General features: G+C 40.9%; 1 protein-coding gene across 1 annotated transcript in view; it reads right to left on the minus strand.

Moving 5' to 3' along the window:
• MYO5C (myosin VC) overlaps positions 1 to 27,648 on the minus strand; it is a 106,467-nt gene that overhangs the window by 13,499 nt on the left and 65,320 nt on the right. The window contains exons 32-36 of the mRNA XM_060164382.1: positions 26,069 to 26,237; positions 22,767 to 22,854; positions 12,032 to 12,130; positions 10,380 to 10,534; positions 8,396 to 8,485 (exon numbers count right to left, since the gene is read on the minus strand). Coding sequence (XP_060020365.1) covers positions 8,396 to 8,485; positions 10,380 to 10,534; positions 12,032 to 12,130; positions 22,767 to 22,854; positions 26,069 to 26,237 — 601 coding nt within the window. The remainder of the gene's footprint in view (positions 1 to 8,395; positions 8,486 to 10,379; positions 10,535 to 12,031; positions 12,131 to 22,766; positions 22,855 to 26,068; positions 26,238 to 27,648) is intronic.

Raw genomic sequence — 27,648 nt, forward strand, 5'->3', positions numbered from 1 at the left:
AACTTCAGGACACTGGTCCACAAGAGACCTCCCAGCTCCACATAATATCAAACGGCGAAAATCTCCCAGAGATCTCCATCTCAACACCAACACCCAGCTTCACTCAACAACCAGCAAGCTACAGTGCAGGACACCTTATACCAAACAACTAGCAAAACAGGACACAACCCCACCCATTAGCAGAGAGGCTGCCGAAAATCATAATAAGTCTACACACACCCCAAAACACACCATAGACGTGAACCTGCCCACCAGAAAGACAAGATCCAGCCTCATCCACCAGAACACAGGCACTAGTCCCCTCCACAAGGAAGCCTACACAACCCACTGAACCAACTTTAGCCACTGGGGACAGACACCAAAAAAAACGGGAACTACGAACCTGCAGTCTGCAAAAAGGAGACCCCAAACACAGTAAGATAAGCAAAATGAGAAGACAGAAAAACACACAGCAGATGAAGGAGCAAGATAAAAACCCACCAGACCTAACAAATGAAGAGGAAATAGGCAGTCTACCTGAAAAAGAATTCAGAATAATAATAGTAAAGATGACCCAAAATCTTGGAAATAGAATAGATAAAATGCAAGAAACATTTAACAAGGACCTAGAAGAATTAAAGAGCAAACAAACAGAGGTGAACAACACAATAAATGAAATTAAAAATACTCTAGATGAGATCAATAGCAGAATAACTGAGGCAGAAGACCGGATAAGTGACCTGGAAGATAAAATAGTGGAAATAACTACTACAGAGCAGAATAAAGAAAAAAGAATGAAAAGAACTGAGGACAGTCTCAGAGACCTCTGGGACAACATTAAACGCACCAACATTCGAATTATAGGGGTTCCAGAAGAAGAAGGGAAAAAGAAAGGGACTGAGAAAATATTTGAAGAGATTATAGTTGAAAACTTCCCTAATATGTGAAAGGAAATAGTTAATCAAGTCCAGGAAGCACAGAGAGTCCCATACAGGAAAAATCCAAGGAGAAACACGCCAAGACACATATTAATCAAACTGTCAAAAATTAATTACAAAGAAAATATATTAAAAGCAGCAAGGGAAAAACAACAAATAACACACAAGGGAATCCCCATAAGGTTAACAACTGATCTTTCAGCAGAAACTCTGCAAGCCAGAAGGGAGTGGCAGGACATATTTAAAGTGATGAAGGAGAAAAACCTGCAGCCAAGATTACTCTACCCAGCAAGGATCTCATTCAGATTTGATGGAGAAATTAAAACCTTTACAGACAAGCAAAAGCTGAGAGAGTTCAGCACCACCAAATCATATTTACAACAACTGCTAAAGGAACTTCTCTAGGCAAGAAACACAAGAGAAGGAGAAGACCTACAATAACGAACCCAAAACAATTAAGAAAATGGGAATAAGAACATACATATCGATAATTACCTTAAATGTAAATGGACTAAATGCTCCCACCAAAAGACACAGATTGGCTGAATGGATACAAAAAGAAGACCTATATATGCTGTCTACAAGAGACCCACTACAGACCTAGAGACACATACAGAGTGAAAGTGAGGGGATGGAAAAAGATATTCCACGCAAGTGGAAACCAAAAGAAAGCTGGAGTAGCAATTCTCATATCAGACAAAATAGACTTTAAAATAAAGACTATTAGAAGAGACAAAGAAGGACACTACATAATGATCAAGGGATCGATCCAAGAAGAAGATATAACAATTGTAAGTATTTATGAACCCAACATAGGAGCACCTCAATACATAAGGCAAACACTAACAGCCATAAAAGGGGAAATCGACAGTAACACACTCATAGTAGGGGACTTTAACACCCCACTTTCACCAATGGACACATCATCCAAAATGAAAATAAATAAGGAAACACAAGCTTTAAATGATACATTAAACGAGATGGACTTAATTGATATTTATAGGACATTCCATCCAAAAACAACAGAATACACATTTTTCTCAAGTGCTCATGGAACATTCTCCAGGATAGATCATATCTTGGGTCACAAATCAAGCTTTGGTAAATTTCAGAAAATTGAAATTGTATCAAGTATCTTTTCTGACCACAACGCTATGAGACTAGATATCAATTACAGGAAATGATCTGTAAAAAATACAAACACATGGAGGCTAAACAATACATTACTTAATAACGAAGTGATCACTGAAGAAATCAAAGAGGAAATTAAAAAATACCTAGAAACAAATGAAAATGGAGACACGACAATCCAAAACCTATGGGATGCAGCAAAAGCAGTTCTAAGAGAGAAGTTTATAGCAATACAATCCTACCTTAAGAAACAGGAAACATCTCGAATAAACAACCTAACCTTGCACCTAAAGCAATTAGAGAAAGAAGAACAAAAAAACCCCAAAGCTAGCAGAAGGAAAGAAATCATAAAGATCAGATCAGAAATAAATGAAAAAGAAATGAAGGAAATGATAGCAAAGATCAATAAAACTAAAGGCTGGTTCTTTCAGAAGATAAACCAAATTGATAAACCATTAGCCAGACTCATTAAGAAAAAAAGGGAGAAGACTCAAATCAATAGAATTAGAAATGAAAAAGGAGCAGTAACAACTGACACTGCAGAAATACAAAAGATTATGAGAGATTACTACAAGCAACTCTATGCCAATAAAATGAACAACCTGGAAGAAATGGACAAATTCTTAGAAATGCACAACCTGCCAAGACTGAATCAGGAAGAAATAGAAAATATGAACAGACCAATCACAAGCACTGAAATTGAAACTGTGATTAAAAATCTTCCAACAAACAAAAGACCAGGACCATATGGCTTCACACACAAATTCTATCAAACATTTAGAGAAGAGCTAACACCTATCCTCCTCAAACTCTTCCAAAATATAGCAGAGGGAGGAACACTCCCTAACTCATTCTATGAGGCCACCATCACCTTGATACTAAAACCAGACAAGGATGTCACAAAGAAAGAAAACTACAGGCCAATATCACTGATGAACATAGATACAAAAATCCTCAACAAAATACTAGCAAACAGAATCCAACAGCACATTAAAAGGATCATACACCATGATCAAGTGGGGTTTGTTCCAGGAATGCAAGGATTCTTCAATATATGCAAATCAATCAATGTGATACACCATTTTAACAAATTGAAGGAGAAAAACCATATGATCATCTGAATAAATGCAGAGAAAGCTTTCGACAAAATTCAACACCCATTTATGATAAAAACCCTCCAGAAAGTCGGCATAGAGGGAACTTTCCTCAACATAATAAAGGCCATATATGACACACCCAGAGCCAACATCATTCTCAATGGTGAAAAACTGAAAGCATTTCCACTAAGATCAGGAACAAGACAAGGTTGCCCACTCTCACCACTCTTATTCAACATAGTTTTGGAAGTTTTAGCCACAGCAATCAGAGAAGAAAAGGAAATAAAAGGAATCCAAATCGGAAAAGAAGAAGTAAAGCTGTCACTGTTTGCAAATGACATGATCCTATACGTAGAGAATCCTAAAGATGGTACCAGAAAACTACTAAAGCTAATCAATAAATTTGGTAAAGTAGCAGGATACAAAATTAATGCATAGAAATCTCTGGCATTCCTATAAACCAATGATGAAAAATCTGAAAGTGAAATCAAGAAAACACTCCCATTTACCATTGCAACAAAAAGAATAAAATAACTAGGTATAAACCTACCTAAGGAGACAAAAGACCTGTATGCCGAAAATTATAAGACACTGATGAAAGAAATTAAAGGTGATACAAACAGATGGAGAGATATACCATGTTCTTGGATTGGAAGAATCAACATTGTGAAAATGACTCTACTACCCAAAGCAATGTACAGATTCAATGCAATCCCTATCAAACTACCACTGGCATTTTTCACAGAACTAGAACAAAAAATTTCACAATTTGCATGGAAACACAAAAGACCCTGAAGAGGCAAAGCAATCTTGAGAACGAAAAACAGAGCTAGAGGAATCAGGCTCCCTGACTTCAGACTATATTACAAAGCTACAGTAATCAAGACAGTATGGTACTGGCACAAACACAGAACTATAGATCAGGGCTTCCTTGGTGGCGCAGTGGTTGGGAGTCCGCCTGCCAATGCAGGGGACATGGGTTCGTGCCCTGGTCCAGGGATATCCCACATGCCACGGAGCAGCTGGCCCTGTGAGCCATGGATGCTGAGCCTGCGCATCCGGAGCCCGTGCTCCGCAATGGGAGAGGCCACAACAGTGAGAGGCCCACATACTGCAAAATAAAAAAGAAAAGAAAAGAAAAGAAATATAGATCAATGGAAAAGGATAGAAAGCCCAGAGATAATCCCACGCACATATGGTCACCGTATCTTTGATAAAGGAGTCAGGAATGTACAGTGGAGAAAGGACAGCCTCTTCAATAAGTGGTGCTGGGAAAACTGGACAGGTACATGTAAAAGTATCAGATTAGGGCTTCCCTGGTGGCGCAGTGGTTGAGAGTCCACCTGCCAATGCAGGGGACGTGGGTTCATGTCCCAGTCCGGGAAGATTCCACATGCCACAGAGCAGCTAGGCCCGTGAACCATGGCCACTGAACCTGCATGTCCGGAGTCTGTGCTCCGCAACGGGAGAGGCCACAACAGCGAGAGGCCCGCGTACCACACACACAAACAAATTATGAGATTAGATCACTCCCTAATACCATACACAAAAATAGGCTCAAAATGGATTAAAGACCTAAATGTAAGGCCAGAAACTATCAAACTCTTAGAGGAAAACATAGGCAGAACACTCTATAACATAAATCACAGCAAGATCCTTTTTGACCCACCTCCTAGAGAAATGGAAACACAAACAAAAATAAACAAATGGGACCTAATGAAACTTCAAAGCATTTGCACAGCAAAAGAAACCATAAATGAGACCAAAAGACAACCCTCAGAATGGGAGAAAATATTTGCAAATGAAGCAACTGACAAAGGATTAATCTCCAAAATTTATAAGCAGCTCATGCAGCTCAATAACAAAAAAAGAAACAAACCAATCCAAAAATGGGCAGAAGATGTAAACAGACATTTCTCTAAAGAAGATGTACAGACTGCCAACAAACAAATGAAAGAATGCTCAACATCATCAATCATTAGAGAAATGCAAATCAAAACTACAATGAGATATCATCTCACACTGGTCAGAATGGCCATCATCAAAAAATCTAGAAACAGTAAATGCTGGAGAGGGTGTGGAGAAAAGGGAACACTCTTGCACTGCTGGTGGGAATGTGAATTGGTACAGCCACTATAGAGAACAGTATGGAGGTTCCTCAAAAAACTACATATAGAACTACAATACGACCCAGCAATCCCACTACTGGGCATATACCCTGAGAAAACCGTAATTCAAAAAGAGTCATGCACCAAAATATTCATTGCAGCTCTATTTACAGTAGCCCAGAGATGGAAACAACGTAAGTGTCCATCATCAGATGAATGGATAAAGAAGATGTGGCACATATATACAATGGAATATTACTCAGCCATAAAAAGAAACGAAATTGAGCTATTTGTAATTAGGTGGATGGACCTAGAGTCTGTCATACAGAGTGAAGTAAGTCAGAAAGAGAAAGACAAATACCGTATGCTAACACATATATATGGAATTTAAGAAAAAAAATGTCATGAAGAACCTAGGGGTAAGACAGGAATAAAGACACAGACGTACTAGAGAATGGACTTGAGGCTATGGGGAGGGGGAAGGGTAAGCTGTGAGAAAGTGAGAGAGTGGCATGGACATATATACACTACCAAACGTAAAATCGATAGCTAGTGGGAAGCAGCCACATAGCACAGGGAGACCAGCCCGGTGCTTTGTGACCACCTAGAGGGGTGGGATAGGGAGGGTGGGAGGGAGGGAGACGCAAGAGGGAAGAGATATGGGAACATATGTATATGTATAACTGATTCACTTTGTTATAAAGCAGAAACTAACACACCATTGTAAAGCAATTATACTCCAATAAAGATGTAAAAAAAAAATTAGAATGTAGACATGTAGAAAATTTAAATACTATCTCTACTAATGATATTATAATAAGCTTCTACTATAACTCCTATACTTTAAAACTTAATGTCTGATTTATATCAAATGATTTCTCGATGTTTGTGGTAGCATTTATTTTCTATAACTAACTACACTTGATGCTTAAATGACATGGATTTGAACTACATGGGTCTACTTACATGCGGATTTTTTCACTAAATATGTACTGTAGTACCACATGATCCACAGTTGATTGAATCTGAGGATGGGTCAACTGTAAACATTACTGTCCTGTTTATTTCCCTGACAAATATGTGCCTCCAGAGCTACACTCCATTGGAAAACAACTCCCGTGGAAGCTCACAGAAAAAACTGCAAAGCACCCAAGGAAATGAACTTCTGTAAGAGGTTGGTAGGTGAATAAATGAGATTCATAACTTTATAATTAGAGTATAGACCAATCTGAAATAGTTTAAAATGTGGGTTCTGGGCTGAATATTTGTCCCCCGCTTCAAACTTATATATTGAAGCCCTAACCTCCAGGGTGGCTCTATTTGGAGATGGGGTCTCTAAGGAAGTTACTAAGGTTAAATGAAGTAATAGGGTGGGGTCCTGATCTGATAGGATTAGTGTTCTTACAGAAGGAGACAGCAGAGAGCTCAATCTCTCTTTCTACCCCATGCACTGAAGAAAGGCCATGTGACTACATAGTGAGAAGGTGGCTGTCTGCAAGCCCAGAAGTGATCTCTCAACCATGGCTGCACCCTGATCTTGGGCTTCTGTCCTCCAGAACTATGAGAAAATTAATTTCTGTTGTTTAGGCCACCTAGTCTGTGCTAGCAGACCAAGCAGAGTAATAAAACATGTTTACCATGTTCAAAGAGATAAAAGAAAAAAAACATTAAGAATAGGACATTATAAAAGGCAGAGGTGAAAAAGAACCATTGAAATTTTAGAAATAAAAATATAGTAATTAAAAACCACTCAGACAGGGACAAGAACATTGTATACATGGCAGAAGGGGGTAAAGAAACGATTTTAAAAAATGGTGTTGAATAATGCCTCCCATTAAGGTCTCACAGATGCCAGTCTGTCTTAAATGGGCTGGTCTTCCCCCCTCCCCCCAATATTCCTTTTGGTTAGAGGTTGGATTTTCTTTACTTATTTCTCCTTTTATTCAATACTACCAGTAGGATTATTTTTATATTTTATTTTACTTTCTATCCATTGGGACAACTGGCTATCCACATGGAAGAAGATATGAGATCATTACCTCACATGTCAACTTGGGATAAATAATCATACCAATTTTGGATAAAAGCATAATTATGAACTCTAAATTTGAATTATCAGTTTAGAAGAAAGAATAACTTCATGATCTCAGGGTAGGGAAGAATTTCTTGAACAAGACATTAAATCAGGTATCATAAAAGAACAGGACTGATAGGTTTAAGTACATCAGAATTCAAAAATTGTGTCTGACAAAGGACTCCATAAGGAAAAGTAGAAGATAAGCCACAATCTACCCATAATATGTAAAGAACTCCTGCAAATCAATAAGAAAAATAATCACCCTTAAGGAAAATGGAGAGCAGATGTGAGTAGGCAATTTAAAAGGCAACCCAACTGACTAGTAAGCACATGAAATGATGCTTGACCTCACTAGTGATCAAGTAATTACAATTTAAGTCAACAAAGTATCATCTTATTCCATGAGACTAATAAATAATAAAATGTCTGTCAATACCTACTGTTGGTAAAGGTATGAGACACTGGAACCTTTACATACTACTGGTAGGACTATAAAATGGTATAACCATTTTGCAGAGCAGTGAAAACCCTGAAAGTCATTTTTGCTATTTTAGGTCAATGAAATATTGCTCTGTGAGTACTTGGAGGTGAAGAGCTTCTTTATGATGTCAGCCCCTTGAAAGCAGAGTCAGAATGGCAAAGGATTTGCAGATTATGGAGGAACAATCAGAATCTCATAGTGAGAACAGCTATGAAGAAATAGGCATGTTGAACTAACAGCTGTATTTTAGAGTGATAATACTAAAAACTTCAGAATTTTACAACCAGAAGGAAAATGAAAAATCACAGAATCTACCTCATGAATTTTAAGTCACGAAAACTGAGGCTTAGTACCATGCCCGAGGTCTATACTTCTTTCTAGAAGTCTTTTTGCCTATGACTTCCATTCAGCTGGTGATGTGAAGCTGGTCTCCTGGGTAAGGGGGGAGTAAGAAAGCCAGCTGGAGCAGAAGCTGCCCCTGGAGCTGGGCATCCCAATTCCTAACTCCTATGGTGAGTTCTGGCTCATGAGGAGGTAGGAGACTGGCAGTCAGCGTAGAACACAGAGCGGGCAGGCAATCCTACCTCTTCTCCACTGTACTGCTTCAGGCAATTGAGGAAATGACAAGTATTGGAAAGCCAAAAGGACAGCATCTCAAAGTCTTCTAAATGTTCCTTTAAAAAACAACAAGAAAAGACAAAGTTGGATTTTGGTGTTGGATTTGGTACCTCTGAGCCAAGAACAGACATATCTTACCTGTTTGGTTAGCTGGTGGCTTTTGACCGAAAAGAATTCCTTTTTTATTCATTAAAGACTTTATTAAATTTATACTGTAAAAATAAGCTCTTATATTTATTTAGCACGTTATGGTTTGCAAAGTATTTCTGTACAGGTTATATCACCTGTTATGATGCCTGAAGCAGGCACTGCAGGAATGCCTGAGAAATGTCTCAGTCCTTGCCCTCCAAAGTTCACATTCTGACTGGTAAGAAACACATGACATATATAGGACACAGTTAAACAGGCGGCCAACAGCCTACATGATGGGCATAGACTGTGCTACAAAAGCTCAGAGGATGCAGAGATGATGTGGAATGTGGACAGCTGAGCAAACCGCAGGAGAGAGGTGGGAGGATGTCCTCCTTGAATGAAAGGGGTGGACAGACAAGAGCTCAGGATCGAGGACTCTGTTGGCAAGAACACCCCCGCTTATGGGGCAGGAAGGAGAGGAATGAGCAAAGGAAGCAGAGGTAATAAAGACCAGAGAGATAAAAGGAAAACTGGGAAAGTCCTGGGATTTGAAAGACAATGTCAGAGCGTTTCAAGGAGATGGTGCTACTGTTCAGTCCACTTAAAGAGAATAAAAATTAAGAAAATACCATTGGATTTAGCAAGAGGAATTACTTGTGATCTTTCTGTGGAGATTGCAAGGGGTGAAAAAAAAAGGCACGGTGGCCAAGGGGGTACGTGGACCAAGTGAGGGTTGCTTTAATGTGCTGTGCACTGGAGGGGGAGGGGTGGGAAGCCACAGAAGAAGCTGAGATGGTAGATGCTGGCAAGGAAGGATTTACACTCCTCATGCCATGTGTCTTTCAGTTTCTAAGTATTTAAGCATTCCAGAGCAGCACGATGGGGCAAATACTGTGTGCCCATGACCTGGAACGTAATGCAAGTGTACCCTGAGAAAACCCAATTTATGAAAATACGGACAGGGAAAACATGTATTTATGGAAGTCTCTTCTAAGAACACAATGGTAGCTCCTGTGAAGACAGTGACTATAAAGCACCCAGCACCAAATCAATGTTAGTTTTCTACTCCTAACTCCTGATGAATAATGAATTCTTAGTATAAAATTTGGTGGGAGGGGGGATAGGGGGAAGAATTATCCATGGCCTGATGCACTCACTGTTTTTATTCTTCCCTTTTCCTAGAGTATTTAAAATAGGATTTAATTGCTCATGACTTTTCTAGAACACATATTTTACTAAAAGTGAGATAGGACTTCCCCAACTAAAAAAATTACATATATCTCAAAATCAAACATTACTTCCCATTTGGAAGGGGAATGAAGAATAATGGATCTATATTTTACTGGTCCCTTACATATAGCTTATCTTCGTTTCTGGGCTGAGAATAAAAGTACATACTGTGGTTTTATAAGGGAGAATTACATAAATGCCAAGGGAAGAGATGAGTAATTTTTCAGTCCTTCCCATTCCTTGGCATTCACACTTGTTATCTGGATAGACACATACTCCTTGCAGCCAGCCCCTCTTTGCAGCCCCGGGGGACAGAAGTGGTGGGGTGGTGGCTACCAGGCTGTAGTCTTGCAGGTAAGGATTTGGGGTCCACTGGCAGATCCCCACCCTTAGGGCTCTCTGACCTAAGTTGTCTTTTCCTAACAGCTTGGATTCTTTTCCTGATTGGGCCTCTGACTGGTTTGAGGAATCATGTGGTTGACCAAAGACTGGAGGTGAAGGATGGGAAAAGTACAGGCAACTGGTCATTCCCACAGGTGTTCCTAAAGTAGCCATGATCCCAAGGGCCATGTCAAAGGTAGTTCCTACCTTAACCACCTGCTTGATACCATTAATGGTGCTGTTCATGAGGGACTTGAGCATGTTGGCGTCATTTAGAGAGTCTGCGTAGCGTACACACATGAACAGGATGTGAGCTGGCAGCCCGGGGATCATGTTCACCACCACACCGCGGGGCTTCAGGTCTGGAGCAGAGAGAGTCAGTGAGGATTACAGCTGATGATCAGCTCTCCCAATAAGGAACCTATAATGATGGGGCAGGGGTTGTCTGCTTTTCTGTACTTGATGCAGTGCCTGAATGCATAAGGGTGTCTTTTCCCTTGGAGGAGTTCAGGCTGGCGGTTTTCTTGGCAAAAATATACATGCAGGTGCCACCTGCTTCTCTTATTTCTCATTTGCAAAGTACCTTCTCTTTTCTAAGGTTGAATAAAGGACAGAATTTCTTATCTCCAAGGTAACAGAGGAACCCCAGTTCCATGCACCCTCACTTCAGCCTCTATGATGAGGATGGAATATGACCTCAGCAATCACATGCATCTGCCTTGAATAGAGAAAACAGGTACACATCAGTCCTGCAGAGGAGGACCAGCTGGTCCTGAGGAGAGGAGAATGGCTGGAAGGCAGAGTGGGAATGAAGGGAAGATAGAAACTTTATAGAACAAGTTAAAATAAGCAAACACAGGGCTTCCCTGGTGGCGCAGTGGTTGAGAGTCCACCTGCCGATGCAGGGGACACGGGTTCGTGCCCCGGTCCAGGAAGATCCCACATGCCGCGGAGCGGCTGGGCCCGTGAGCCATGGCCGCTGAGCCTGCGCGTCCGGAGCCTGTGCTCCACCAAGGGAGAGGCCACAACAGTGAGAGGCCCGCGTACCGCAAAAAAAAAAAAAAAAAAAAAAAGCAAACACAGACCTCCCCATGTCTGCATTAAGACAGGGGAACAAAGAGGCCCCACAGCTGTGCACCAGTGAGGGTGGAAAGGAAAGGGTAGGGGTGCTCATGTCCTCTGGGGGGAGTCAATTAGGACAAGAGGAGTAAGGCTATATATGGGCTTTCTGCTTTGAGATGTTACAACCCACTGATAGGGAGGCAGCTTTTCTCCTTTTCCGTGGAAAACCATGTGGTTTTCATGGTGAAGACAGTCTAGTAAGATTGTTTCTAAGACCACCAACCCTAGCGTATGCCCACTGGGAGATTCCTGTAGCTGAGGTGTGGCTGGAAATCCTCCACCATACTGCCTGCAAATAAATTTCTCAGCAGAAGTCAGATGGAACAAAGGAACCACAATTACTTTTTCCATGGCTCCTGTGCTGAGACACAAATATGAGGAGATGTGTCTTCTACCCTGACCATGTGATGAGACTTGGGAAGAGGTTAGGGCAGCGCTTCTCAACTGAAGGCAAGGTACCCCCAGAGGGCATCTGGCAATGTCTGGAGGCATTTCTTATTGTCGTGGCTAGGGGTTGCTACTGGCTTCTACAGAATAGAAGCCAACGACACTGCTCAATATTCTACAGTGCAAAGCCCCTCCCCACCCCAAACAAAGAATTACGTGGTCAACAGTGGCGAGGCTGAGAAGAAGCAGTGGAGGAAGAAGAGGAAATACCCCTGCCCAAGACCGTAGCAATGGCTGATGCTCAAGTTCTCAAAGATAGAGCGAAAATTCAGAGTTCCAGGTTTCACTACCAAGAATGAGGTTTTGGATGAGCTTGGCCTCGTCTTCTCTCTTGTATTCCAGCATTCCAAGGTACTCCTCGGGTCCTGAGGACAGGTGCACATCATTGGCTGTAGGCAGAGGCAAACAATCAACTAAATACACAAAAACAACTTTCACCAGCATTATCATGAGACTACTCTGTCTCTTTCCATCCCATACTGGCTGGTTTGCCCATGAACTCCTGTGGCTTTCTGATAAATGCAAACTTTATTAAATCCTGAAGAATTTCTTCTGGTAGTGATTCTTATCTGTGAGTATATCAATGAGTACAGCTGCTGGTATATATCCTCATGAGCACCTGGTATATATCGAGCACAGTGGGGATATGAAAACAATCCAAGATGATGCTCTTGCCTTCAGGACACTGACATTACAGTTAAAGAAACGAGATTCACAAAACATGTGGTGTGCAAAACACCAAACTGCATGATCCCAAGGTGGCTGGCCTAGCTTCCTATGTGCCATCACAAGGTGCCACAAACTCAGTAGCATAAAGCACAATTTTTAAAAAAATATAATTAAAAAAGTTTCACATTTCTGGAGGTCATAGACTGAAATAGATCTTATACTGCTAAAATCAAAGTGTCAGCAGAGCTGTGTTTCTTCTGGAGGCTCTAGGGGAGAACTCATTTCTTGCCTTTTCCAGCTTCTAGAGGCTGCCCACATGATTTGGCTTGTGGCCACATCACCCTGACCTCTGCTTCTATCACCACATCTTTCTCTCTCTGCTTATATTGTCATATCACCTTCTCTCACCTTGTCATTCCTGCCTCTCTTATAAGGTCTTTTGTGATTATTGTACATTGAATCCACCTGGATAATCCAGGCGACTCTCCCCAACTCAAGACCCTTCACTTAATCACATCTGCAAAATCCCTTCTGCCATGTAAGGTAACATATTCACAGGCTCTGGGGATTGGGACATGGACATCTTTGGGTGGGCCACAGTCTGCCCTCTGGTCCCCAAAGATTCATGTCCATTCTGGGAGGAGGAGATGTACACAGAAGCATAGGTTAGAGAGTCAGAAAGACTTTAAAGATGCCATGCTGCTGAATTCGAAGATGGTGGAAGAAGCCCATAAGTCAGTAAAAGTGGGTGGCTTCTAGAAGAAGAAAAAGGCAAGAGAACAGAATCTCCCCCTAAAGCCTACAGAAGCCCTGCTGACATGTTGACTTTAACCCTGTGAAGACCATTTTGAACTTCTGACCTCTAGAACTGTAAGACTTGTGTTTTATTAAGCCACTAATTTTATGGTGATCTGTTAGGCAGTCATAGGAAATAAATACAGGGGACATAAGACTTTACGCATAGGTAGGTTGGAACTGTTGAAAAATTCTTCTTGAAGGAGGCAGCACTCCAGTTGGGCCAAGAAAAATGAGTAGGCTCTGATGGATGACAAAGAAGATAATCCAGGTAAAGAGTTAACAGAACTCTCTTCTACTGCATGAGAGTCTGTCCTGTTGACTTACTAGCTCTGTTCCCTTGGAGACTGATAAAGGTAGAATGTTAACTGTTTTACTAAGCAACCTGCTTATGCTAAGAATAACCTCTGATTGCTGAACTGCATCTGGACTGGGAAGAACAATAAATGAAGCAGAAATACATGATAAGAACATCATACTTTGGGTATTCTTAAGTGTGGTCACTTGTACCTGACCATATTCCTTGGGAGCTAGTGCCACCTATGGAGTGTCCAAAAGGTACTGGCTTCCTGACCAGAGCCATGTGAATGAGCTTGGAGACAGGCACTCCAGCCCCAGCTAAGCCTTCAGATGACTGCATCCCTGCTGATGACTTCACTGCAACTCAGAGCGAGGACCACCCAGCTAAGCCACTTATGGATTCTTGACCTTCAGAACTGTGGTTTTTTTTTTACATCTTTATTGGAGTATAATTGCTTTACAATGGTGTGTTAGTTTCTGCTTTATAACAAAGTGAATCAATTATACATATACATATGTTTCCATATCTCTTCCCTCTTGCATCTCCCTCACTATCCCACCTCTCTAGGTGGTCACAAAGCACCGAGCTGATCTCCCTGTGCTACGTGGCTGCTTCCTACTAGCTATCTATTTTACGTTTGGTAGTGTATGTATGTCCATGCCACTCTCTCACTTTCTCACAGCTTACCCTTCCCCCTCCCCATATCCTCAAGTCCATTCTCTAGTACGTCTGTGTCTTTATTCCTGTCTTACCCCTAGGTTCTTCATGACATTTTTTTTTCTTAGATTCCATATATATGTGTTAGCATACGGTATTTGTCTTTCTCTTTCTGACTTACTTCACTCTGTATGACAGACTCTAGGTCCATCCACCTCACTACAAATAACTCAATTTCGTTTCTTTTTATGGCTGAGTAATATGCCATTGTATATATGTGCCACATCTTCTTTATCCATTCATCAGATGATGGACGCTTAGGCTGAGAAACTGTGTTTTTTTTTGTTTTTTTTTTTACATCTTTATTGGAGTATAATTGCTTTACAATGGTGTGTTAGTTTCTTCTGTATAACAAAGTGAATCAGCTATACATATACATGTAACCCCATATCTCCTCCCTCTTGCATCTCCCTCCCACCCTCCCCCATCTCATCCCTCTAGGTGGTCACAAAGCACCGAGATGATCTCCCTGTGCTATGCAGCTGCTTCCCACTAGCTATCTATTTTACATTTGGTAGTATATATAAGTCCATGCCACTCTCTCACTTCGTCCCAGCTTACCCTTCCCCTTCCCCATGTCCTTAAGTCCATTCTCTACATCTGCTCTTTATTCCTGCTAAATTTTGGGATAGTTTGTTATATGACGATAGATACATGATACAGGAAGGAAAGCTGATGTATTCCACTTTAGACACACTGGGTTGGAGGTGATAATAGAAAGGTGAAGGAGTAGTCTTAGAGGCAAAAAGGGACTGGGACTCAGGAAAAGTGAGGAATGGCAGGTGGATTTTGGAAGTCCTTATGTAGCGATGGCAGTTCCTTCATTCATTCCAACAATGGGGACACCACTGGGCAATGGGAAGGACAGACATGGTCTCTGCCCTCATGAGGGCAGACTGACCTTTATCATTAATTATTGAAGCGGAAAGATCCTCATTTTTGTTTTGGACATATTAAATGTGAGGTGAGAGCTGAATAAATAATAGTAAAGGAGCTCTTCAAAGAAAGGAATATAGTAAAAAGAACAGAGAACTGAAGATACAGCCTTAGTGATAAAGGTTGGGAGGAAGAAGCAATACTGAACAAAAGAGTAAAGGGAGTTAGAAGAGAGAAGTCAGAAAAGTTCAGTGACACAGAAGCGGGTGAAGGGAGAGAGACCTTCAAGATGGCAGAGAAATAAGACGTGATCACCTTCCTCCCCACAAATACACCAGAAATACATCTACATGTGGAACAACTCCTACAGAACACCTACTGAATGCTGGCAGAAGACCTCAGACTTTCCAAAAGATATATATATAAATTTTTTCCTTTTTCTCTTTTTGTGAGTGTGTATGTGTATGCTTCTTTGTGTGATTCTGTCTGTACAGCTTTGCTTTTACCATTTGTCCCAGTATTCTGTCTGTCCATTTTTGTTTCTGTTTTTTGTATAGTTTTTAGAGCTTGTTATCATTGCTGGATTTGGTTTTTTTTTTTTTTTTTTGCAGTACGCGGGCCTCTCACTGTTGTGGCCTCTCCCATTGCAGAGCACAGGCTCCAGACGCGCAGGCTCAGCAGCCATGGCTCACGAGCCCAGCCGCTCCGCGGCATGTGGCATCTTCCTGGACCGGGGCACGAACCCGTGTCCCCTGCATCGGCAGGCAGACTCTCAACCACTGCACCACCAGGGAAGCCCTGTATCTGTTTTCTGGTTTGGTTGCTCTCTTCTTTCTTTCTTTTTTTTTAAATTACTTTTTAATTTTTAAAAATTTTTAATAATTTATTTTAATTTTTTATTTTAATAACTTTTCTTTCTTTCTTTCTTTTGTTCTCCCTTTTTTTCTGAGCCGTGTGGCTGACAGCATCTTGGTGCTCCAGCCAGGTGTAAGGCCTGTGCCTCTGAGGTGGGATAGCCGAGTTTAGGACATTGGTCCACCAGATACTTCCCGTCTCCATGTAATATCAAACGGCGAAACACCTCCGAGAGATCTCCATCTCAACGCTAAGACCCAGCTTCACTCAACAACCAGCAAGCTACAGTGCTGGACACCCTATGCCAAACAACTAGCAAGACAGGAACACAACCCCACCCATTAGCAGAGAGGCTGCCTAAAATCATAATAAGGTCTCAGGTACCCTAAAACATACCACTGGACGCAGTCCTACCCACCAGAAACACAAGATCCAGCCTCATCTACCAGAACACAGGCACCAGTCCCTTCCACCAGGAAGCCTACACAACCCACTGAACCAACCTTACCCACTGGGGGCAGACATCAAAAACAACAGGAACTATGAACCTGCAGCCTGTGAAAAGGAGACCCCAAACACAGTAAGTAAGTTAAGCAAAATAAGAAGACAGAGAAACACACAGCAGATGAAGGAGTAAGGTAAAAAACCCACCAGACCAAACAAATGAAGAGGAAACAGGCAGTCTACCTGAAAAAGAATTCAGAGTAATGATAGTAAAGATGATCCAAAATCTTGGAAACAGAATGGAGAAAATACAAGAAAGGTTTAACAAGGACCTAGAAGAACTAAAGCAAACAATGATGAACAACACAATAAATGAAATTAACAATTCTCTAGAAGGAATCAATAGCAGAATAACAGAGGCAGAAGAATGGATAAGTGACCTGGAAGATAAAATAGTGGAAATAACTGCTGCAGAGCAGAATAAAGAATGAAAAGAACAGAGGACAGTCTCAGAGACCTCTGAGACAACATCAAACATACCATCATTTGAATTATAGGGGTCCCAGAAGAAGAAGAGAAAAAGAAAGGGACTGAGAAAATATTTGAAGAGATTATAGTTGAAAACTTCCCTAATATGGGAAAGGAAATAGTCAATCAAGTCCAGGAAGCACAGAGAGTCCCATGCAGGACACATCCAAGGAGAAACATGCTAGGACACATATTAATCAAACTTTCAAAAATTAACATCAAAGAAAAAATATTAAAAGCAGCAAGGGAAAAACAACAAATAACATACAAGGGAATCCCCATAAGGTTAACAGCTGATATTTCAGCAGAAACTCTGCAAGCCAGAGGGAGTGGCAGGACATATTTAAAGTGATGAAAGGGAAAAACCTACAACCAAGATTACTCTACCCAGCAAGGATCTCATTCAGATTCGACAGAAAAATTGAAACCTTTACAGACAAGCAAAAGCTAAGAGAATTCATCACCACCAAACCAGCTTTACAACAAATGCTAAAGGAACTTCTCTAGGCAGGAAACACAAGAGAAGGAAAAGACCTAAAATAACAAACCCAAAACAATTAAGAAAATGGTAATAGGAACATACATACTGATAACTACCCTAAATGTAAATGGATTAAATGCACCAACCAAAAGACATAGACTGGCTGAATGAATACAATAACAGGACCCGTATATATGCTGTCTACAAGAGACCCACTTCAGACCTAGGGACACATACAGACTGAAAGTGAGAGGATGGAAAAAGTTATTCCATGCAAATGGAAAGCAAAAGAAAGCTGGAGTAGCAATTCTCATATAAGACAAAATAAACTTTAAAACAAAGACTATTACAAGAGAGAAAGAAGTACACTACGTAATGATCAAGGGATCAATCAAAGAAGAAGACATAACAACTGTAAACATTTATGCACCCAACATAGGAGCACCTCAATACATAAGGCAACTGCTAACAGCCATAAAAGGGGAAATCGACAGTAACACAATCAGAGTAGGGAACTTCAACACCCCGCTTTCACCAATGGACAGATCATCCAAAATGAAAATAAATAAGGAAACACAAGCTTTAAATGATGCATTAAACACGATGGACTTAATTGATATTTATAGGACATTCCATCCAAAAACAACAGAATACACTTTCTTCTCAAGTGCTCATGGAACATTCTCCAGGATAGATCATATCTTGGGTCACAAATGAAGCGCTGGTAAATTTAAGAAAATTGAAATTGTATCAAGTATCTTATCCAACCATGACTATCAATTACAGGGAAAAAATCTGTAAAAAATACAAACACATGGAGGCTAAACAACAAACTACTAAATAACCAAGAGATCACTGAAGAAGTCAAAGAGGAAATCAAAAAATACCTAGAAACAAATGACAATGAAAACACAATGACCCATAACCTATGGGATGCAGCAAAGGCAGTTCTAAGAGGGAAGTTTATAGCAATACAATCCTACCTTAAGAAACAAGAAACATCTCAAATAAACAACCCAACCTTACAACTAAAGCAATTAGAGAAAGAAGAACAAAAAAACCCCAAACCTAGCAGAAGGAAAGAAATCATAAAGATCAGATCAGAAATAAATGAAAAAGAAATGAAGGAAACAACAGCAAAGATCAATAAACTAAAAGCTGGTTCTTTCAGAAGATAAACAAAATTGATAAACCATTAGCCAGACTCATCAAGGTAAAAAAGGGAGAAGACTCAAATCAACAGAATTAGAAATGAAAAAGCAGAAGTAACAACTGACACTGCAAAAATACAAAGGATCATGAGAGATTACTACAAGCAACTGTATACCAATAAAATGGACAACCTGGAATAAATGGACAAATTCTTAGAAAAGCACAACCTTCCGAGACTGAACCAGGAAGAAATAGAAAATATAAACAGACCAGTCACAAACACTGAAGTTGAGACTGTGATTAAAAATCTTCCAATAACCAAAAGCCAGATGGCTTCACAGGTGAATTCTATCAAATATTTAGAGAAGAGCTAACACCTGTCCTTCTCAAACTCTTCCAACATACAGCAGCGGGAGGAACACTCCCAAACTCATTCTATGAGGCCACAATCACCCTGATACTAAAACCAGACAAAGATGTCACAAAGAAAGAAAACTACAGGCCAATATCACTGATGAACATAGATGCAAAAGTTCTCAGCAAAATACTAGCAAACAGAATCCAACAGCACAGTAAAAGGACCATACACCATGATCAAGTGGGGTTTATCCCAGGAATGCAAGGATTATTCAAAATATGCAAATCAATCAATACGATAAACCATATTAACAAATTGAAGGAGAAAAACTATATAATCATCTCAATAGATGCAGAAAAAACTTTCAACAAAATTCAACACACATTTATGATAAAAACCCTCCAGAAAGTAGGCATAGAGGGAACTTACCTCAACATAATGAATGCCATATGTGACAAACCCACAGCCAACATCATTTTCAATGGTGAAAAACTGAAACCATTTCCTCTAAGATCAGGAACAAGACAAGGTTGCCCACTCTCACCACTCTTATTCAACATAGTTTTGGAAGTTTTAGCCACAGCAATCAGAGAAGAAAAAGAAATAAAAGGAATCCAAATCAGAAAAGAAGAAGTACAACTGTCACTCTTTGCAGATGACATGATACTATACATAGAGAATCCTAAAGATGGTACCAGAAAACTACTAGAGCTAATCAATGAATTTGGTAAAGTAGCAGGATACAAAATTAATGCACAGAAATCTCTTGCATTCCTATACACTAATGATGAAAAATCTGAAGGAGAAATTAAGGAAACACTCCCATTTACCATTGCAACAAAAAGAATAAAATATCTAGGAATAAACCTACCTAAGGAGACAAAAGACCTGTATGCAGAAAATTATAAGACACTGATGAAAGAAATTAAAGATGATACAAACAGATGGAGAGATATACCATGTTCTTGGATTGGAAGAATCAACACTGTGAAAATGACTCTACTACCCAAAGCAATCTACAGATTCAATGCAATCCCTATCAAACTACCAATGGCATTTTTCACAGAACTAGAACAACAAATCTCACAATTTGTATGGAGACACAAAAGACCCTGAATAGCCAAAGCAATCTTGAGAAAGAAAAACGGAGCTGGAGGAATCAGCCTCCTGGACTTCAGATTATACTACTTAAAGCTACAGTAATCAAGACAGTATGATACTGGCACAAAAACAGGAATATAGGTCAATGGAACAGGATAGAAAGCCCAGAGATAAGCCCATGCACATATTGTCACCTTATTTTTGACAAAGGAGGCAAGAATACATGACGGAGAAAAGACAGCCTCTTCAATAAGTGGTGCTGGCAAAACTGGACAGCTACATGTAAAAGAATGAAATTAGGACACTCCCTAACACCATACACAAAAATAAACTCAAAATGGATTAAAGACCTAAATGTAAGGCCTGACACTATCAAACTCTTAGAGGAAAACATAGGCAGAACACTCTATGACATAAATCACAGCAAGATCCTTTTCCACCCATCTCCAAGAGATATGGAAATAAAAACAAACAAATGGGACCTAATGAAACTTAAAAGCTTTTGCACAGCAAAGGAAACCATAAACAAGACCAAAAGACAACCCTCAGAATGGGAGAAAATATTTGCAAATGAAGCAACTGACAAAGGATTAATCTCCAAAATTTATAAGCAGCTCACACAGCTCAATAACAAAAAAACAAACAACCCAATCCAAAAATGGGCAGAAGACCTAAACAGACATTTCTCCAAAGAAGATATACAGATTGCCAACAAACACATGAAAGAATGCTCAACATCATTAATCATTGGAGAAATGCAAATCAAAACTACAATGAGATATCATCTCACACCGGTCAGAATGGCCATCATCAGAAAGTCTAGAAACAGTAAATGCTGGAGAGGGTGTGGAGAAAAGGGAACACTCTTGCACTGTTGGTGGGAATGTAAATTGATACAGCCACTATGGAGATCAGTATGGAGGTTCCTTAAAAAACTAAAAATAGAACTACCATGTGACCCAGCAATCCCACTACTGGGCATATACCCTGAGAAAACCATAATTCAAAAAGAGTCATGTACCAAAATGTTCATTGCAGCTCTATTTACAATAGCCAGGACATGGAGGCAACCTAGGTGTCCATCATCGGATGAATGGATAGAGAAGATGTGGCCCACGTATACAATGGAATATTACTCAGCCATGAAAAGAAATGAAATTGAGATATTTGTAGTGAGGTGGATGGACCTAGAGTCTGTCATACAGAGTGATGTAAGTCAGAAAGGAAAAACAAATACCATATGCTAACACATATATATGGAATCTAAGAGAAAAAAAGGTCATTAAGAACCTAGGGGTAAGATGGGAATAAAGACACAGACCTACTAGAGAATGGACTTGAGGATATGGGGAGGGGGAAGGGTAAGCTGTGACAAAGTGAGAGAGTGGCACGGACATATATACACTACCAAACGTAAAACAGATAGCTAGTGGGAAGCAGCCGCATAGCACAGGGAGATCAGCTCGGTGGTGTGGGGGTGGGATAGGGAGGGTGGGAGGGAGGGAGGGAGATGCAAGAGGGAAGAGATATGGGAACATATGTATATGTATAACTGATTCACTTTGTTATAAAGCAGAAACTAACACACCATTGTAAAGCAATTATACTCCAATGAAGATGTTAAAAAAAAAAAAAAGTCATGTACCACAATGTTCATTGCAGCTCTATTTACAATAGCCAGGACATGGAAGCAACCTAAGTGCCCATCAGCAGATGAATGGACAAAGAAGATGTGGCACATATATACAATGGAATATTACTCAGCCATAAAAAGAAACAAAATTGAGTTATTTGTAGTGAGGTGGATGGACGTAGATTCTGTCATACAGAGTGAAGTAAGTCAGAAAGAGAAAAACAAATACCGTGTGCTAACACATATATATGGAATCTAATAAAGAAAAAACAAATGATTCTGAAGAACCTAGGGGCAGGACAGGAATAAAGATGCAGATGTAGAGAATGGACTTGAGGACACGGGGAGGGGGAAGGGTAAGCTGGGACAAAGTGAGAGAGTGGCATGGACATATATACACTACCAAACGTAAAATAGATAGCTAGTGGGAAGCAGCCACATAGCACAGGGAGATCAGCTCAGTGCTTTGTGACTACCTAGAGGGGTGGGATAGGGAGGGTGGGAGGGAGACGCAAGAGGGAGGGGATATGGGGATATATGTATATGTATAGCTGATTCACTTTGTTATACAGCAGAAACTAACACACCATTGTAAGGCAACTGTACTCCAATAAAGATGTAAAAAAAAAAGAAGCGGGTGAAGGAAAGAAAGGCAGAGGGTCCTTTTCCCAGGAGCTCATGAGGGCACTCAGTGTGCAGTTCAGTCCATGTTTAGGACTGCTGTCCAGCTTCTTAGTTGTCTACTTCTTTTTTCTAATAGAAACTGGGATACTGATTCCATGTCACTGAGAGAGGAAATAAATTTTAAAGCCATTAAATTTGAAACTTTTTCACAGTTTCATTTTTACAAGGAGAGAGCTAACAGAGAAAGAGGTTAAAAGTAGTCATTCCAGGGTGTCCCTTACAATTGCATGAGCATATCTGGTATCATCTGAGAGGTGGTGAGCTATCTTCCTGCCTTGAAGGATCCTTCCATTAGCCCATCACTGAGCCCCAAATCCACCAGTTGAGACCCATTCCTTTGGTTTTCAAATTCTTTGGACCACATCAGGAAATAACATGTGGACCTTAGCTGAAAGTTCAAAAAATAGGAAACTGCATGTTATTTTTCCTACCTTTTTCAATTGTCTTGGTTAGAGTCTTCACTTGATCTTGTAACTTTTTAATCACTCTGTCCTTCATGTCTAACACTTCTTCAAGATCCTACAGAAATCAAAAGAAACAAGGACATGAGCTCAGAAGCATCTTAACCTACTTTTTAAAATTTATTTTTAAATTTATTTTTTTATTTTTGGCTGTGCTGGGTCTTCATTTCTGTGCGAGGGCGTTCTCTAGTTGCGGCAAGCCGGGGCCACTCTTCATCGCGGTGTGCTGGCCTCTCACTATCGCAGCCTCTCTTGTTGCGGAGCACAGGCTCCAGACGTGCAGGCTCAGTAGTTGTGGCTCACGGGCCTAGCTCCTCCGTGGCATGTGGGATCTTCCCAGACCAGGGTTCGAACCTGTGTCCCCTGCATTGGCAGGCAGATTCTCAACCACTGCACCACCAACGAAGCCCCTTAACCTATTTTTTGATAATAGCTTTACTGAGCTATAATTCACATACCAAACAGTTCACCCATTTGAAGTGTACACTCAATGGTTTTTAGTATACTCAGTTGTGCAACCATCACTATCATCTAATTCCAGAATATTTTCATCACATCAGAGAGAAACATGTAACTTTTAGCTGGCACCCCTTTGTCCTCCTATTCCTTTCCAGCCCTTGGCAACCACTAATCTACCTTCTGTGTCTACATATTTGCCTGTTCTGGACATTGAATATACATGGAATCATACATGTGTGGCCTTTCATGTTTGGCTTCTTTCAGTTGGCATAATGTTTTCAAGGCTCATCCATGCTATAGCAGGTATCAGTACTTCACTCCTTTTCGTGGCTGAATAATATCCTATTGTACGGATAGACCTCAGTTAACTTGATCTAATTTTCCCTTAATAAAGTAATGCCCATTGTAGAGAATTTAAAAATATGCATGTGTGCAAATGGGCTCTCTGGATGTCAGAAGCTGCAGGCGGAGAAACTTCAGAGATTTGGGTCCTGGCTTTGCGTCTCCTTCCTGATAAGGGGGTGGCCCAGCCTATGCTGAATTTGGCTCAAGAACCAGGAGAGTCTTGGATGCCTATAAATATTTCCTATAAAGGGCAGAGAGTGTTTAGGTTCTTCCTGAATTCCAAGGGCTTTGACACAGAAAGGATTCAGGCTTCTCTGCTCCAGCAATGCCTACCACGCAGTCAGTCACTGCAGCTTGGGTTCTCGGGTGACTCTCAGAGCCAAGGGAAGTTGTGCTGTGTCTACTCAGTGGCCACCTGTCCCCACTACAGTTCTGTGTCTCTGTTAAACACATGAGGAACTTTATCTGGCCTTACAAGTGGGGAGGTGGGTACAGTTTCTTCCTTTCTATTTCAGCTTATTTTATAATATATCTAATAATAAAAAAGTTACCCATCAATCCTGGAGAACTTGGAGGAAATCACTGTCCACATTTTGATTTATTTCATTGTTTTTTTCCCCCTAATATGGCACATATACATTGTATAAAATTGGGTCATACTGCATGTAAAGTTTTACATCCTATGTTTCTCTCTCATTATACTGCAGATATTTCCCTCCGTCACTGATATTATACCAAACTGTCATTTTAATGGCTAAGTCATATGATACACAATCACTTAATCTACCCACTACTGTTGGACATCCTTTTATTTACTTATTTTTTCTGTGACTAATAACACTATTAGTCTCACTTGTGGGCAAAATCGCCACCTAAGATATAGAAATTATATTCTTTTGTTGCATATTCATCTATTCACTTGTAACACTGAAGCTACTGACTGGTTCAGGAATAGTGTGTTAGAACGAACACGTAGATATGACTGGTCCCCAGCTCCATGCACTGGGGAAGAAACAGGTCCAGCCCTTCCCTGCCTGGGAGGAGAGCCATACACACGAGGTGGGGGGCTCCTGAGGAGGGGCACTGAGTGGGACCTCACTCCTCCCGCAGCATCAGAAACAAACTCACACAAATCCCACACAACTCAGGGATTGACAACACCCAGAGCCACATGCTCACAGCTGAGTGAAGGCTCACACAGGACAAGATGTGCAACACACATGATCACCCACCTACCCTCTCCCTCACCACTGGCTCCTGCTGAGACCCCAGGGACACACACGCAGACACAGCGGCAGAAGGTGGGACGGCCTCTCACATTTAGCAGGCAGTTGCTTAACCAGTGTGATTTGAGAAACTTATTCTCTGAGAAAGGTGTACCCCTCCTCAAAAAAGATGGTCATCATCCAGGTGCCCTGACTGGAATGTGTTACTTCCTATTAAATGTTAAACTCTGTGGATTCCTCTTCAAACTTAAATCCTGACATGGCAAAATGTGATTTTACCCTATCATGTTTTTTTCTTGTGAGATAGGAAATGGGGGACCCTGACGACAGGGAGCAGGGCCTGTGGACATGTGCAGGCTGACCAATGCCTGGGTGAGCCCTCCCCGGGTCATGGTCTTGGAGGTTGCCAGGCCAGGAAGGGGCCTGTGAGCATCCACCTCCCAGGAAAGCACCCAGTCTGCTACTTCGGTGCTTCTCATTCTTGTGGGTTTCACACACCAATAAAATTTCAAAAGAACGGCTAGAAGCTGACAGAGTTGCCAAATATCATTTTGACAAGGGCATTGACAATCTGATGAAGATTCTCACAAGTTAAAAAGTTAGTCATCGGCTTCCCTGGTGGCACAGTGGTTGAGAGTCCGCCTGCCAATGCGGGGGACACGGGTTCGTGCCCCGGTCCGGGAAGATCCCACATGCCGCGGAGTGGCTGGGCCCGTGAGCCATGGCCGCTGAGCCTGCACGTCCGGAGCCTGTGCTCCACCAAGGGAGAGGCCACAACAGTGAGAGGTCCGCAAACCACAAAAAAAAAAAAAAAAAAAAGTTAGTCATCTACTATCATGATCATTGCATAGAAGAACATTTTGACTCTGAAAACTGCAGGAAGGGCACACACCCCCAGAAGCAAGCAGAGGCCTTTGTTGGGGTAAGCTCTGCTCAGAGAAGGTCACACATCAGCCTATCACCCTCAAGGTGCTCTGGGCCAGGGCGTCGTCATCTCAGATGGGTGCCGTCCATGGGACAGTGCTCAGGTCCTCACCACCTGTCCTCTCTCAGCCCTCGTCAATCCCCAGGCTCCCCTGAGGCAGCTGTAACCTCAGAGACCACCTGTCCTTTGAGATAAGGAAACAGACTGCTCTGGTGGGAGGCAGATGCTGCTCATCGGATGCTTTAGGTGGCCTGACCCCCTTCAGTGATGCCTGCATATGCAGGCATCACTTATCAACAAGTGACAAAACTCCTCACCCTGTGCTCCACAGTGAGGCGAGATGCTTCCTGCCGGAAACTACTCTTGACTTCACTTTCAGTTTCAAATTGTTTCCTCAAGTGCTCGCTGGCCTCCTGCATTTCTTGAATCTTATCCATCAGCTTCTCTTTCTCTTTGGCATACATTTCATTTGGGGCTCCTATGGTTCTGAGAAAAGGATTAGGAAATTTTGGTATCAGTTTGACCGTCATGGAAGTGTCTCTCATTGTCACAGCAAGCAGTGATATTTCCAAAGATGGCAAAATACTTTGGCCACTTCATGTGTAAAGCAAGTGGTACCTGAATAGGGGAGTGCTCAAAGTGGGAGGAAGAGACCAGGGTTCGTGAGGTATAAAAGTCCACATCTGCTCCAGTCTCCTTAACCTGATGAGAAGTTCTTGTCCCCACCTGCCTACACCCTTTGACTGCTCCCACAGGACATCCATACCCACTTACACCCTTATGACCAAAAGCTCGATAATTGTCTCCTTTGTGAAAAGACTGGGAACAGGTACTCCAAAACCCAGCGATCAGAGAGAGAAGAAAAACCCATCCAAAGAGTTCCAAAATGGTGCTCACCACTTTCCTAATGTTTTGGGTCCTCATTTGGCCCCAGTCCTACCAAAGAAGTCACATGATGAAAAATGCTCTCTGGGTGGGACATAGAGTGTCCATTTACTGTTCTTAAAATCAAGTATCTCAAGGATTTTTAAATTGGAATGGAACACTGATGACAAATTTGACATCTATTCCTCCGATGATTTAAATAATAATATGGGAGTCAATTTTAATCTGATGAGGATGACTTAGAAATGACTGTGAATAAAATTCACAGTGAAGAAGTCAGGGTAACTGACTTCTCTGAAGATTATAAAGTTTTACAAAATATTTTTACCATACAAAACTGCAATCTAATCTAAGCTATAAAAAATATTATTTGATATAAGCAATGTTTTGTGGTATGGAGAAACATTAGGATATAAAATGGTACCTTACTAATGAGTGTGAAACTCTAAAACTGTAATTCTAACTTGAGTTATGTATAAATAAGTAAATCTATATTTTATTACAAAACCATTGAATTAAAATAGCTTCAAAAACATTTTTAGAAAAGGGAACCCTCTTGCACTGTTGGTGTGAATGTAAATTGATACAACCACTGTGGAGAACAGTAATGGAGGTTCCTTAAAAAACTAAAAATAGAGTTACCATATGACCCAGCAATCCCACTACTGGGCATATACCCTGAGAAAACCATAATTCAAAAAGAGTCATGTACCACAATGTTCATTGCAGCACTATTTACAATAGCCAGGACATGGAAGCAACCTAAGTGTCCATCAACAGATGAATGGATAAAGAAGATGTGGCACATATATACAATGGAATATCACTCAGCCATACAAAGAAATGAAACTGAGTTATTTGTAGTGAGGTGGATGGAACTAGAGTCTGTCATACGAGTGAAGTAAGTCAGAAAGAGAAAAACAAATACCGTATGCTAACGCATATATATGGAATCTAAAAAAAAAAAGGTTCTGATGAACCTAGGGGCAGGACAGGAGTAAAGACATAGATG

This window comes from Lagenorhynchus albirostris, chromosome 1 (assembly GCF_949774975.1).
Source record: "Lagenorhynchus albirostris chromosome 1, mLagAlb1.1, whole genome shotgun sequence".
Lineage (NCBI taxonomy): Eukaryota > Metazoa > Chordata > Mammalia > Artiodactyla > Delphinidae > Lagenorhynchus > Lagenorhynchus albirostris.